Source organism: Nicotiana tomentosiformis, chromosome 5, assembly GCF_000390325.3.
Source record: "Nicotiana tomentosiformis chromosome 5, ASM39032v3, whole genome shotgun sequence".
Lineage (NCBI taxonomy): Eukaryota > Viridiplantae > Streptophyta > Magnoliopsida > Solanales > Solanaceae > Nicotiana > Nicotiana tomentosiformis.
This window is the reverse complement of record NC_090816.1, coordinates 97,058,323-97,074,116: the sequence shown is the minus strand read 5'-3', so window position 1 is coordinate 97,074,116 and position 15,794 is coordinate 97,058,323. Positions and strand designations below refer to the sequence as shown.

Sequence of the window (15,794 nt, the reverse complement as noted above, 5' to 3'; positions counted from 1 at the left end):
TACGAAGACAATGCTGCATGCATAGCCCAATTGAAGGGAGGATTTATAAAAGGAGATAGAACGAAGCACATCTCACCAAAATTATTCTACACATACGATATTCAGAAAAATGGTGACATTGATGTGTAACAAATCCGTTCAAGTGACAATCCGACTAATTTATTCACTAAATCTTTACCAATTTCAACTTTTGAGAAGATGGTATACAAGATTGGAATGTGGATACTCAAATATTTGAAATAAGGTTTTCATCAGGGAGAGTAAAATACGCTATGTATTTTTTTTTTTCTTACTAAGATTTTTTCCCACAGGGTTTTCCTTATAAGGTTTTTAATGAGTCAGCTAGAAATGCGTGTTACTAAATATGTGTACTCTTTTTCCTTCACTAGGATTTTTTCCACTGGGTTTTTCCTAGTAAGGTTTTAACGAGGCACAATACCTTTTAATGAACATCCAAGGGGGAGTGTTATGAAAATAATTATATTATGCATGTCCAATTATTACTCCGCTATAGATAATCTTCCTTAAGAAGATTATCCATTTAGTACTTTGATGAAATTTATCTACAAGCAGCTGATGCAGGCAGGTTGCAAGCAACTCAATGAAATGATTTGCAGCAGCTTCTTATTAAACAGGCAGGTTGCAAGCAGCTCATGCAGACAACTTACAAGCATCTAAAGAAAAGCCTTGCAGCTGCTTCCTGAAAAGCCTCGCAGCAGCTTCCTTTCTTCTATAAATAGAGGAGTTTTCAGTTCATTATGTACATAAATTTGAAAGTTGAATAATATATCAATCTCTCTCTATACTTGTCTTCGGTTTATTTACTTTACAGTTTTTATTTTATAACAGTATTGAAACATATTAATAAATAGTATACTATTAGTTTACCGGTATATCCTTGATTAAGTATATATTTTACAAAAGTATACTATTTAATATAGTAGTATATTTATAATTTATGTTTATATTTAACAAGTAGTAGTATACTTTGATTCAAGTTTATATTTAACAAATACTTTATCGTCCCAATTTATGTGATGGTATTTAACTCGACATGAAATTAAGAAAAAAAGAACTTTTAATATTACTTAAAAATACTTATTTTTTCCATAAAAGCTTGGTCAAACACAAGATCACACTAAACATCATCACTATACGTTGCTTAAGTGAAAGTCCACCCCTTCTCATGTCCAACTCTATATTTCGCGTAGGGTTTGATCAAATACAAATCTAAGATGGTAAACTTATGTATTGTTTTAGTTGTAATGAAAGAGTTATTAAAATAACGGCTGGACATAAGCTTGATCTATATATATATAGTTTAAATGCTTGTGGGAAAACGTTATAAAGTTCCAAAGGCAATTAAAAATCGAAGAAAGGAAATAATGTTCCAAGGTTGGTAAAATGAAGAAGGCCCTGGCGATATATATTAAGGAGAATGGAATATTATGGTTCAGAAGAAGCGCCAGAGGAATGCAAATCAAGAAATACACAAGCTATGGTCGTTCCACAAATAGGTATTTGCGGAGTTTGAGAAAATATCACTTCTTTCTTCTCATTTTTCTTATTTGGTTGTTGAAAAAATTGTCGAAGAAACTTGAAACAAAATGCAGTTATCCTTTGTAATATAAGATTACTATGATTTTAAAAAAAGAAATGACATGTTACATTGTTCATTTGTTTGGCGAAGAAATTTGTCGAGAAGAGTGGATATAATTTTCGAATTGTTGATAACTTTGAAGCTGACTGTTCGAATTGAAAAAGTTTCTTCACTTTAACACTGTAAGTAATATCTTATATCCAAGAGCATAATTCTATTCTGGATGACGGTTAATGTGATAATTTTTTAGTTTCTAAGAAGTGAATAAAAGGGATAAAGTTAAATTTGGAAATCATCCATAAAGTTCCAGCAAGTTCAATTCTTGGAATGTATCCAAGGACATATAGGATGAAGTGAAAACTCTAAGTAGTCATTTCTTCGAATCATTAATTCAGTTATCTGCATAATATTAGCATTTGAATTTTGGGATATAAATGTGTCTTATGCGTGCATACAAAGGTATGAGAAATATTGATTTTAATATCTATTTGTTTACGCATTATATATTCATGCGTTATTTTTCATGAATTTCTTTTTTTCTTCTTAATAGTAAGAAGAATGGCTTTGAAATAGCTAAGTTCAGACTTAGACCGTGAGAATGGCATAGTTTTATCTTTTTCATTTCCTTTTCATCTTTTTTCCAGGTTGGTTTCCTTTCAAATTTCACTTAGATAAAAAAATAATATCAACTATATGAAAACAAAAGTTTTAATATTTTCTATTAAGAAACCCGATATTCTACGGAAAAGAGCTTAGAGGAAGAAGAAAAAAAGTGGGCAATATGTCAGTTTAAAACCATCAAATATTATTCTGGCAAGTGACACTGTCTTTTCTCTTTTTGTATAATTTTTAATTTTTTGATTTTGCCTATTCAAGTTAAAATGCGCAATGGATTGTTTTATATTTAAATTAAAATATCCAGAGTCCAGAAAAGTATAAAGTGATTTTTTCACAAAGTACAAAAGAATATTTGGACTTCTTTTATTTCCTTTTAAAACTTATGAGACTGATTTTTACTCATATTTTTAATTTATTAAATACACTAGTTTGATAAATAATATTGTTAATTAAATATTTTAAAACTTCTGAGATCGCGTGTAGAGTATAGATTAAGTAGAACAGTAGAACGAACCCCAAGATTCCGCTAAATATCGAGTGCAACGACGTCGTTTGCGTCAAATCATCTTTTACCAAAATGCAAAAACCCCGTTTTTTCTCTTCTTACCCTGCTTTCAAGGCTCCTCCGCCTACAATCCCATTAACCAAGAACTGTCCTCCTTCCCTCGATTTTGAAAATAAAAAAAAGTTATACTCCGAACAAAGAGAGAGAAAATGGAAGATGAAGTGGAAAAACTCATTGAAATGGAAGAACAACAAGAAAATGCAGTAGAAAAGGCTTCTCCTTCTTCTTCCGATGATTCTTTTATTAACGATGATGATGATTCTGATGATGGCAATCAACAATCTCCTCATGAGGTTTAGCATTACCCACCCCTTTCCATATTTCTTTTTTATTTTTTGGGTTTGGACGACTGATATCTTGTTTGCCTTGATTTGGATTGTAGGAACCATTAACTGATAAGGAGATTGAGGAGCTCATTGCTGAGCTTTTAGAAACTGAGAGTAAGGTTTGGCATTTTACTGCTTTCTTTTTTTCCCCTTAAAGATTGAATTTTGTGGGCTGCACTTGTCTTTTAACTTTTTGGGTTATGAATTTTATAGGCTGCAGAGGCTCAAGAGGCTTTAGAAGAAGAGTCAATAGCTAAAGTGGAGGCTGATGTTAGGGCTGAGTTGGCACAATCTCTTTCAGGAGATGAGGTACATTTTCAGTCTCCCTTTTTTCCCCATGTATATAAAACTATAAACCCCTTTAAATTTGGTCATTGCAGTTGGAAAAAGCTGTAGCTGATGAAATGGCAATCTTTAAAGAAGACTGGGAAAATGTTCTTGATGAACTGGAGACTGAGAGTGCTCATTTGTTGGTAATTGCTTTACTGCTTTTTCTGTTAAATGGGTTTGTTGATTTTCTCGTTATGAATTAAATCAACTCTAAAGGATGACTGCAAGCATAAAAGGAGCTTTACCCGCTTTGTTTTCAAACTGGAATATCTGAATGAACACAAACGGATATCTTTTCCTGCTAGTTCTGATAATAGCATGCTTGAAGACATTTAGTTTACAGCAGTTACATATTGGGCAATGGGTATAGAACACGGAAACAAGAGCATAAAAGGATAGCGTTTGCTTTTGTTGTTGTTATTATTGTTATAGCGCCAGTATTTGGACCAAAGTGCCTAACATTTACTAATACACTGGGTACCTATACCTCCCACCAACATAGCTATCGTGTAACATTGTCTACAATGCTTAGGCATATAGGAAGAGTTCACCTAGTGTCGCTTCTGCTGAATCCAAATCTTGGTTCTAAGTGTCCTACTTCTTAGTATTCATGATGTTTGTAGCTATTCATTCAGGTTTTTGCTTAGTTTTGTTCACATGCTGATATTATTAGGAGCAACTGGATGGTGCTGGTATTGAACTCCCTAGTCTCTATAAGTGGATAGAGAGTCAGGCTCCTAATGGTTGCTGCACTGAAGCATGGAAAAACAGGACTCAGTGGGTTGGTTCTGAATTGACAAATGACATCACTGGAGCAATTGCTGATGCTGATAAGTATCTTCAGATCCACAGGCCTGTAAGAAGGCAAGTGGCTCCACCTATCTTAGTATAGTTACTAACTCAATGGTAAACAAGTTGTGTGTTCTGACTTTGGCCAGTCTTTTTTGGGCAGGCGACATGGAAAAGTTTTGGAGGAGGGTGCCAGTGGTTTCTTGGCAAAAAAACTTGCTGGAAATGATGGCAGTGAGGCTCAGGGAGGGAGCAATGATGTAGATTGGGGCTCTTTCAGCAAATTATGTTCTGATAACTCGTCATCATCCATGGGTACCATTTCATTTGGCAGCAAAGATTGGGCCTCTGTTTACCTCGCTAGTACCCCACAACAAGCTGCTGAACTGGGACTAAAATTTCTTGGAGCGGACGAGGTGAATCAATTTGATTTGATTTTGTTATGATTTGTTGAGGCACGTTCTTCTTGCACGTTTTCGCATTTTAATACATGAATAACATTCTTTTATTTAATTTTCCTTGCATGGTTCAATTGCAAGCTTTATATCTTACTGAAGTTGCGTTTGAAACTTGACCTTTAATCTTCCTTACCCTCTCCTGGTCATTCTTTATTTTAATACTGCTCTAGCTCACTGGAGTTGCCTCTGAAACACGACTTTCGTTCTTCCTTACCCTCTTCTACCCAATAGCTTACAAACTATTACAGACGGTGGCCTTTCCACTTAACACCACATGGCCGAAGGAATTTTGACCACAATTCCCAGTGCCAATGAGCAATGTAAGAAAATGTTGGTCTACTGAGCATAGAGGTCTTTGAGTGAGGATCTATAAATAGATCGGAATCATTGATGGTGTGCAGCCAAAAGAAGCGACAATGGAAGGAAAATAAATGTGTATTGCTGAATAGTTGTGGGCAGTTAGTTTGTGAAATGCAAAATGCTACAAAATCATTGGTTCAGGAAATTTGACCAGGATTTCCCATCTGGAGTTGTAAACAAGCTGAACCGAGTCAGAGAAAAAGAAATGCCAAGAAAATTTAGCTGGCCCGAGCTTGAGTGAGCCAAGTATTTAAGGCTTGAGCTTGACATGTGCTATATTTGAACATCTCATGTTTAGGATTCAAAAATATAACACTATCAGTGTAACCAACCAAGGTCCAACATGGCTGGACAATGATCTTTCCCTCGATTGGTGGTCGCCAATAACTGGAACCTCTCCGGTGAGTAAAGAGGTCAACCAAAGATGGGTGAAAGTTTTTGGAATTCCATTGCATGGCCGGACAATGAGCTCCTTTCAATACATCGAAGATCTATGTGGTGGGTTTGTTGGCATAAATTTGTGTAAAAAGTGGAGCTTTGGACCCCCCAAGAGAAGCAGACCCGGTACTTGGCGATTTGAGATATAAAATCTCAATCTTGGAGGATTAGGTAGCCAAGCTAATCACCTTTGTCGGCGACGTCGCTATTGTCAAGGGAAGAAAGGAGAAAGTTGCAGGCATGGCTTCCTCGAGTCAAGCGAAGGAGTCTATGTATTATCCAGCGGTCCAAGTCAAAGAACCCATGGGTCGTAATAACTTTAATTCAAATTTGATTAAAGTAGCCCCTAAAAAAGTGGTTCTGCCACATCATCAGAAGCCTAACCCTAACCATACCAGAAGACAAGGCAAAGAGGCTGCTAATAATTTGGGCCTTAAATTAGACCGTTCGTATTATTCTAAGGGGACGATATCTTAATCTTCTGTGGGGCTGAGAAATTGCAGCTGCAGTATCTTAACCTTAAATTGCTATTATTTGAAGCCATCTCAGGGTTACACATTAACATGTTGAAAAGTGTGTTCTTTCCGGTGTGTTGTGCCCAACTTGGATAAACTGGCTGTCATAATGGGTTGTGGCATAAGCTCCTTTCCAACAACTTATCTAGTCCTTCCTTTGGGTGCCAAATACAAATTAACAGTGGAATGGAGTAATTGAGAAAGTGGAAAAAAGACTGGCTACATGGAAAATGCAATACCTCTCCATGGGTGGAAGGCTAACTCTAATCAATAGTGTCTTAGACAGCAGTCCAACTTACATTATGTCCCTCTTCCCTATGCCTAGTAAGGTTCAGAAGCATCGGGACAAAGTAAGAAGATCTTTCCTTTGGGAAGGCAACAGTGATGCTCACAAATTTCATCTAGTGAAGTGGTCTAAGGCTATGTTGCTCGGACTCTCCAAAAGTGCTGCCGCACCCGTGTCGGATACTCCAAAAATGCACTAGATTTGGAGGATCCGATACGCACCCAACAACATTTTTGAAGAGTCCGAGTAACATAGGTCTAAGGTAATACAACCAAAGAAGCAAGGGGGTCTGGGAATCAGAGATTTGACCAAGCACAACAACAAATTATTAATGAAGTGGTGGTGGAGATATGGACAAGAAACTACAAGCTTATGGAAGGAGGTAGTGAATGCCAAGTATGGGAAGCAAGACCTCTAGAGAACCAAGCAAAACAGAGCTGCACATGGAGTTGGTCCTTGGAAGCACATAAACAAACTGAAGGATGACTTCTTTCATGATGTCTCCTTCAAAGTTGGGAATGGGAACTTTGTTAGTTTTTGGAAGGACAAATGACTTAACAATCATATCCTGAAAGACACTCATCCCAGCATCTATCAGATAGTAGTTGATCCTAACTCCACAATAGCACGAAATAGGACAGGGAACACATGGGATATTCACTTAAGGAGAAACTTGCAAGACTGCGAACTAGGAGAACTCTTTGATCTTTACAGAATTCTGGAAAGCACCACAATGAACCCACAAGTCACTGACAAACTAAGATGTGGCAGCTCTAGTAAAGGGTCATACTCAGTCAAGGAGGGGTACATCAATTTGTGTGCGCAACATGGAATGATTGAGCATTGGCCATGGAAGCTGATTTGGAAGACTAAGATCCCCACAAAAGTCATGTGCTTCTCCTGGACAGCCCGCAGAGAAGCAATTTTGACACAAGACAACTTGTGCAGAAGGAAATTTCACCTAGTAAACAGATGCTATATGTGTCAACAACGATCAGAATCAGCCAACCACTTGTTTTTCCATTGTTCAGTGCTTGCTGATCTGTGGCGCATGTTCTTATCAGTTTTGGGCATTAGTTGGGTAACTCCTCAGACTATAAAGGAAGCAGTGGAAAATTGGAGCCTCCGGAAAGTTGATAGTACCATCAAGAAGATCTGGCAGATGATTCTAGCATGCATTTTCTGGTGTATTTGGACAGAAAGGAACCGCAGATGTTTTGATGGAATTTCAACTCCTAGCTGTTCACTATCCAAGTGTTTGATGAATCTTTTCAGTTGGAGTAATTAGCCCCTGTAAATGATGCAATTTCCGTTATAGATTTCATTAGTTCTCTTACTTTAGTTTAAAAATCAAGTTGTTTGATCTTTGGATTTTAGCTCCCTGCTTCAATTGTTGTTTTTGTTCTCATGAGCTAGTCAAAACTTTTTTGTAATTTCTGCATCTTCTTGATGCCATCAATATAACACCTTACTTCATAAAAAAAACCAACCAAGGTCCAATAATTTTTTTAATCAACCATAGTAGAACAAAGACCAAAACTAATTATCCTCTTGTCAGCTACTCTTAATAAGAATAAAAATCTTAGAATGTATGGCTACACTTCTTTAATTCAAAGGAGCTACCTTCTTAGAGGTTTTGAATATAGGTGGAGAGGAAAGCGAGATGCTGGGAGGGTCTTTGCATCATCAAAGGGGGCATTTAGTGGGGAGAGGCATGAGAAGGTAGCTCATGGTGTCGTCGTGTCGTGTAAAGAGAGGAGCAAATGATGGTGTACTAATAAAAACATGTTAGGTGATTTCTTTCTTTCTGCCTAATCCTAGGAGTCCACCCTTATTTAAAAAGAGGTGAAGTGAAGCAGTGAATGAGACTAGGAGTCGAGAAGTTGAGTAGAAACAAGGTCGCTATTATTGTAAGAGGTGCAAGATTTTTAAGATGAAAGAGATGATGCCTACAGTTAACATCATGTTGGGTGTACTATATCTAATCAAGTACTTTTTTGGTTTTCTATTTATGGAAATTCTTTTATTTTTATGTATTGAGATAGTGATTGGAGAGTGGTTGATTGTGTTATAGAAGAAAGATTGTAATTGAACAAATATTGAAGCTCAAATAGGCCTATAGCCTTTCAACTTCAAGCTGCGTATTTTGAGGTTCGAGATCGGTTGTATCCATGCTCTAGCAGCTCGAGCTTGAAATGGTTCAATGCAAGCTTGGCAATCATTCAATCTGACTTGGCAATTCACACCCTTAAGAACAATTTCCTTCAAGGGCTGGTGGATAGTTTGTTAATATGGAAGTGATTAATAACATGATATGTAAAAGAAAGAACAACAAAGGAAGGCAAAAGCAAGAAAACAATTAAAAAAAGAAGCACGGGTGTGGAAAAAAACGTTTTTGATTGATATCTTCCATACTTAATATCAATGTTCTGCCATATGCTTCATTTCCGTACTGAACCTCCACAACCATTTACAAAGAAAACTTTTATTGTGTAGTTTAAGCCTTTAAGGTTCTTCACCCTTAACCCACCTATCTCTTTACTACTGCACGCTGTACTTCACTTCACTAAAATGACTCTTTTTTGCTGAATAGCCGTCCCATAAAAATTCCCTTCTGATTTTGTCAATTTGCTTCACCACTTCTGCTGGAATGGGCAATAAAGACAGCAGATAAGCGGAGATACCATCTATCACACTATTGTTCAAAGTCACCTCCTACCAAGAGACACGTATTGTTGCTTCCAAGGGGGCTAGCTTCGTCACACACTTCTCAATAACTCCTTGCCATACACTTCTCTGATTGTCTTGCACGCAATGGTAGCCCTAGATAGGTGGTAGGGAACTTCTCAATTGTTACCTCTGCCAAAACTCCAATGTGAATTTCAGCATTAATAGAGAAGATGAAACTTTTGGACAGATTTACTTTCAGGCCAGTACCAACTCTCAAATGTAGTATTTGCTCCGTGTGTGCTTCACATAACAACATGGTGTCATCGACATGCAATAATTGAGATATTTCCACCTATCTTCCATCTGAACCTTCAATAGTAAAACCTTTAATCCATCCCTTTTCAGTAGCATTCTTCAACAATGTCCAAAATTTCCATCACAATAAAGAGAAAGAGTATCACCTTGCCTTGATCCCCTTTGTGACTTGAAATATCATTCTGGACTTCCATTAACCAAGATTGAAAATCTTATTCTAGAGATGCGCATTTTAATCCATTGAGTCCACTTCCCACCAAATTAATCCACTTTAGAATCTTCAAGAGACAAGACCTACTCAAGTGATCATAAGCTTTGATCAACGCATTCATTGGCCAATAGGCATCCACTTTTTGTCTTCCTTTCCGGGAAGCGTTTTGGCTTCCGGACACGAGCTTATTCATTACCTTCTTCAGCCTCTCGGTGAGACCCTTTGCAATGATCATATATACACTTCTAAGCAAGTTTATAGGCCTGAAATCTTTAGGGGTCGTTTGGTAGCCGGTTAGAGAGGAGTTTTCCATGTATTAAAACTAGGATAACTTTATACATTGTTTGGTTAAAAGAAGGAGAAAAAATAATCTCCACATAGAAGCTAGCATAAATTATACAATGTTTGGTTGTTATTTTCTCTTTTCCACATAAAATGTAGCATTGCTAATACAATGTTTGGTTCATGTTTTTCTTTTTCGCATAACTAATACATGTATAAGTTATGAGAGAATCTATGTATTATTTATGCAGGGTAGAAGGTGGAATAACTTTTACATGTATTAGTAATACTTGTATTCAAACACAAAATGACAAGAATACCCTTTATTCAAACTTGTATTTTTTTTGCTTAAAAATATATATTTAAACTATACTAACAATTTTAATAAAATAAAGTAAGCTAATAATAAATAACACTCACATTACATTTATTTTACTAATCCTTGTATAACTACCGCATAACTAATCCATGCATAACTAATCCCAACATAACTCAACCTTGCATAACTTATCCCTGCATAACTAATACATGCATAACTAATCCCTGCATAATGAATACATGTATAACTAATACCTGCATAACTCTAACCGGCAACCAAACGACCCCTTAATGTTTATAGCATCTATCTTTTTAGGAATAAGAGCTATAAAAGTGGCATTTAAGCTTCTTTTGAAGTTACCTTTTCGGTAGAACACGTCAAAAATCTTTATTATATTTTCCTTTACTATGTGCCAACATCTTTTGGAAAAAGTCATACTGAATCCATCCGGGCCTGGTGCGTTTTCGCAATCCACCATTTTCAGCACATCTACCACTTCTTCCGGAAAGGCCTCTGGAGTCACATTTTTTCTTCATAAGATACAACATGCAGCTTGGGATCATACTAGGATAGCCTCCATTTACCTTTTAAGAAAACAAACCTTGGTATAAATCTAGGATGTGTTCTTTAATCACCTTTTTTTCTTCAGAGACACTGCCTTGCACTTCAAGACTGTCAATGCAATTATACCTTTTGCGCATTTGGTAATCTATGGAAAAGTCTGCATTTTATCCCTTCTTTAATCCACAAAAATGTTAATTTTTGCTTCTTTGATATCTCCTCAGCTCTAGCAATCTCTTCCAACTCCTTAGTTAATAATGTTCTCCCAGAATACCAGCAACAACACCATCTTCTGGTTCCTTCATCTGTTCCATTTCTTCTAAATCCTTCAAAATCTGATTCTTTCTAACTTCTGATCAATGTTTCAAAAGCCGATGCATTTTATCTTTCGCAGAGCGAGGCAAAAACCCCGAGGTTATTTGCATTAAAATTGTAGAAAATTGTAAAAGTACTAATAATATATATATTTGTATAAACATGCTAACATGTGGATAAACATTATAATTTTTTTTCTACTTGGAAAAGTGAAAGGGGTAAAGATGTTTCACACCTATAACGTGACTATGATCTGAACGTACTTAGAGTTGTAAAAATGGTACTCTAATTCCTAATAGGTCAGAAAATTTAAAATAAAAATAATATAAAGTTATTGTTGGAAAACCTAAATCTAGAAACAAATAATGAATACTCATTATAATACAAACAAAACATTTTCAGGAATAGATTTTCCAAAACAATATCTAAACTAGAGTGATACCAAGTTAAAGTGCCGAGGCTCTCAGGGGAAGATAGGGAAATGTTGGAGAAAGCCTTTGAGGAAGAGGAAGTACATACTATCATTTTATCTTGTGCATCAGACAAAGCTCCAGGCCCAGATGGCTTCACTATGGCTTTTTTTCAAAACACTTGGGAGTTCATCAAGTCAGAGCTAATGGGGGCACTCAATCACTTCCATCAGCAATGCTACATGGTGAGATCATGAAATGCTTCTTTTATTGCCTTGATCCCTAAAAAGAAAGGGGCAATAGAGCTTAAAGATTACATGCCAATAAGTCTTATCGGTAGTATTTATAAGATTGTGGCCAAATTGTTAGCAGAAAGGTTGAAGAAGGTCATTGGCAAGCTAGTCGCTAGTCACCAGAATGCCTTTATAAAACACAGACAAATAACGGATGCATCTCTCGTAGCCAACGAGGCTCTAGATTGGAGGATTAAAATTGGACACCCGGGCATTATGTGCAAGCTTGATATAGAGAAGGCTTTTGACCAGTTGAACTGGGCTTATCTAATCTCTATACTGAGGAAGATCGGATCTGGAGATAAATGGTTAAGGTGGATCAAATTCAGTATTTCAACGATCAAGTACTCGGTGCTTGTCAACAGAGAACCAACAGGCTTCTTCTCACCCCAGAAAGGTATTAGGCAAGGAGATCCACTCTCCCCATTCTTGTTCATTCTAGCCATAGAGGGGCTAAGCAAGATGTTGGAGAAGGCAAGAGAATTACAGTGGATTCAGGGATTCAGAATAGGCTCAGATATTGGGAGCTCAATCACTATCTTTCACATGTTGTATGCTGATGACACTTTGATTTTCTGTGAGGCCGAGAAATCTCAAGTTATGTACCTGAATCTAACACTTCTCCTCTTCGAAGCTCTATCAGGATTACATGTCAATGTATTGAAGAGTACAGTTTATCTTGTCAATCATGTGCCCAACATAGATGAGCTCTCAGGTATCATGGGCTGCAGTATTGGGTCACTACCTACCACATACTTGGGTCTTCCTTTGGGAGCCAAATTCAAAAATTGTGAGGTATGGAATGGTGTTATTGAAAAATTCGAGAGGAAATTAACTTCTTGGCAACTTCAATATCTCTCTATGGGGAGGGGGGGGGCAGATTAACTCTCATCAATAGTGTACTAGATAGCATTCCAACATACTACATGTCACTGTTTCCTATTCCCAAGAAGGTGCTAAAGCAATTAGATAAAATCAGGAGAGACTTTCTCTGGGAGGGCAATAGCAACACTCACAAGTACCACTTAATAAAGTGGGGCAAAGTCACACAGCCAAAACTAAATGGAGGTCTGGGAGTCAGAGATCTAGCTGTCCACAACAAATGTCTGCTAATGAAATGGCTTTGGAGGTATGGAACAGGAGAGTCAAGCCTTTGGAAGCAGGTGATCAATGCCAAGCATGGGAAAAGAGACAACTGGAGTTCTAATAGTTCTAATGCACCATATGGAGTGGGTCCTTGGAAGTATATTAGTAAACTGGGGGATGAATTCTTTCAAAATATCTCTTTCAAACCAGGTAATGGGGCTCACATCAGATTCTGGAAAGACAAATGGCTAAACTATACAGCACTCATGGATGAGTATCCTAGCTTATACCAGATTGCTCTAGACAGAAATTCCTCCATAGCACATAACAAAAATGGCATTAATTGGGAATTTGGGATGTTCATCTTAGAAGGCCAGTCATGTGGATAGCCTGATGGATATGCGGGCTAAAGTGGAAGGGTTCAATATGGATATGAACCAACACGACACCATATGTTGGGGGAGAATGGGCACCTTCACAGTGAAAGAATGTTACAGACAGTTTGGTACTCAGAATCAAGTGTTAGATGCATGGTCCTGAAAGTTAATATGGAAGACTAAGCTACCTATTAAAGTCATTTGTCATAACTGGATTGCGCTCAATGAGGCATGTTTAACACAAAACAACCTAAACAGAAGAGGTTTTCAGTTAGTCAACAGATGCTACCTTTGTATGGAGAACGAGGAAACTGTCAACCACCTATTTTTGCACTGCCCAGTGGCCACCGACCTCTGGAACATGTTCTACTGTCTTTCTGGTTTGCAGTGGGTCATGCAACAGAATTTGAGAGATGCACACATGAGCTGGAGTTTATGGAGATTTGATAAGACCATCAAAAAGATTTGGTTGATGATCCCTGCTGCTATTTTTTGGTGTTTATGGAATGAGAGGAATTGCAGATGTTTTGATGGAATCTCAACTCCAAATCACGTTCTCAAAGCTAAATGCTTAGTCAATCTTTTTTGCTGGACTAAGTTAGCTACTGTAATCAGTACTGACCAATTGGATTTTGTTAGCTCCTTTGTCTTTGACAAGATGTAGAAGGACTAACATGTAGTAGTATTTATGCATTCCAATTTCCTTGTAACGTTGCATCTCCTAGATGCCTTTTGTTAATGAAACAACTTACTTCATCAAAAAAAAAAAAGTAATTCTAAAATCAAAAACTAACTTTGAAAAGAATAAACTAAAGAGAGCCAAAAAAAATAAAAAGAAACTTGAGGAAAATGAGGTATAAATAAGGATGCTGCAAGCATGGAAGCAGATCAAGCGTGTGAGGATAAATCTCTTGCTTTTTAGTTTGTGCTTTGAAGACAAAGGACCGAAGAGTATTTGTTACTCAGTAAACGACAAAGAGAAATGATTTTGAAATTAGGGTAAGCAATTAGAAAAAGCCTTTTTCTGAGATGGGAATTAGAAAAAGCCTTTGCCTATTGAGTTAGCTTTGAGTTTAAGTATTAATAAAAGGAATTATTAAGCAATTGTGGCTCTATACTGAATAAATTCTCTGGGGCGTAACCCCAATGAATGCTCAGAAAGTTAGGACTTATGCCTAAGAAAATGCCCAGAAGGTTGGGACTTGCGCCCCATGTGTATGCCGCATTGCATTTTTAGTGCGCCTCGCCTCAGGACTCGCACATATAATGCCTTTTAAAACACTACATCCAATCTCCCGTAGACTTCTAGATTCCATTCCTCAAATCTGCAACATTTTCTATTTTCTTGCTAAAATCAGATCTTGCGTGCATTGAATATCATAAGACTTCCACCAACTCCACTGATTTCCAAGAATTTCATGCTCTAGCCACATGTTCTCAAAAGCATACACTTCCCCTAGAAATATATTGTTGTTTTCTTTTAATATATTTTTACTGAATTGGGGAGTCCTAGAAAGATATTATTGTGCAAAAAAGAGTAATAGATTGTAAAAACGATTAAAATAAGAGTATAAAAGAATAATGAAAGATCATTGATAACGAAGCAAATGATGTCAATTTAATCTTGCAATTTTATAAAATTTGTATTATTTATTTGATGTCTATCGGAAACAGCTCTCTACCTCACACAAGGTAGGGGTAAGTTTTGCTTACACGCCTCCCTCCTAGACCCCACTTGTGAGACCACACTGGGTATGTTATATTATTTTTTCTTTGATCTATTTATTTTGGGATAGCGTTGATGCTACTTTGCTTTTGCTTTTCATAATTGTCAAGTGGGAAGTTTATGAAATTAGTTCCTGATTTATACCAGCTTCACGGCAAGTATATCTGTAAACTTACATGGTATTCGAAATGCCAGAAAACTTTTGCCGCATAATCACAGTTTTGAGTTTTATATCATTTTGTTTACTTCAGAGGGTCTTTGTTTAATTCACCTGGCCCACTAATTAAAATGTGCTTTGGTCTTACATGTGATTCAATCTCAGGTTGAGGAGATTGATGATATTGAAGACAGTTCTGTTGATCCATTTGTTGCAGATGCCATTGCATATGAAAGAGAGCTAAATCTTTCTGAAGAGCAAAAGAGGAAGTATAAGAAGGTCTGTGAATGGTATATTCTAGTTCTTTTCTTTGACATTAATACTTCATTTCTTGAAGACATGGAGCGGGATGAAGTGTTCATTGCACCTTTTTTCCCCCTTCCTTTTCACCACACTATTTCTTTTTCTTTTAAGCACCCTTTAAATGACCATTTGTTTCTTCGAATTCTCTGCTGATGAGAGGTAACTTCTGGTGTTATCACTGGGTTGTCGATTCAACTTATGACAATTTTTTTACTTCTCTCTCTTCCAGGTTAAAGAGGAAGATGATCTAAAAATTGATCTGAAGCTTCGGAGACGTTTAAAACAAAGAAGACACAGGAACATGCAGAAATTGGTAATTAGCATGCTTTGAGCTCTCTTTTTAGTATCTAATAAGTTTCTTAAAGTGTTATTAGGAAAAGATTTCTGAAAGTGTATCATCCGCGAAGGACTTGAGCCATTTCACTTCAGGGTGAACTGTTATGAGCTAACAATATGACCCTCTGAAAATTCACTACTGCCACGG

The 15,794-nt window shown here is 36.8% G+C and overlaps 1 protein-coding gene and 1 long non-coding RNA gene across 4 annotated transcripts in view; both read left to right on the top strand.

Moving 5' to 3' along the window:
- Positions 1–2,816: 2,816 nt before the first annotated feature.
- The window catches only part of LOC104094360 (protein CHROMATIN REMODELING 20), a 50,862-nt gene continuing 37,884 nt past the window's right edge, over positions 2,817–15,794 (top strand). The window contains exons 1-8 of one of the 3 annotated variants that reach the window (XM_070175128.1): positions 2,817–3,076; positions 3,166–3,228; positions 3,323–3,418; positions 3,490–3,582; positions 4,113–4,303; positions 4,392–4,644; positions 15,173–15,286; positions 15,540–15,623. In XM_070175128.1, coding sequence (XP_070031229.1) covers positions 2,933–3,076; positions 3,166–3,228; positions 3,323–3,418; positions 3,490–3,582; positions 4,113–4,303; positions 4,392–4,644; positions 15,173–15,286; positions 15,540–15,623 — 1,038 coding nt within the window. In that variant the 5' untranslated portion in view covers positions 2,817–2,932. The remainder of the gene's footprint in view (positions 3,077–3,165; positions 3,229–3,322; positions 3,419–3,489; positions 3,583–4,112; positions 4,304–4,391; positions 4,645–15,172; positions 15,287–15,539; positions 15,624–15,794) is intronic. The other 2 variants (XM_070175127.1, XM_070175129.1) reach the window with 2 other exon arrangements.
- Positions 4,651–6,571, top strand: LOC138891580 (uncharacterized). The gene is made up of 2 exons (XR_011407954.1): positions 4,651–6,411; positions 6,541–6,571. It is a non-coding gene; the product is annotated as an uncharacterized lncRNA (long non-coding RNA).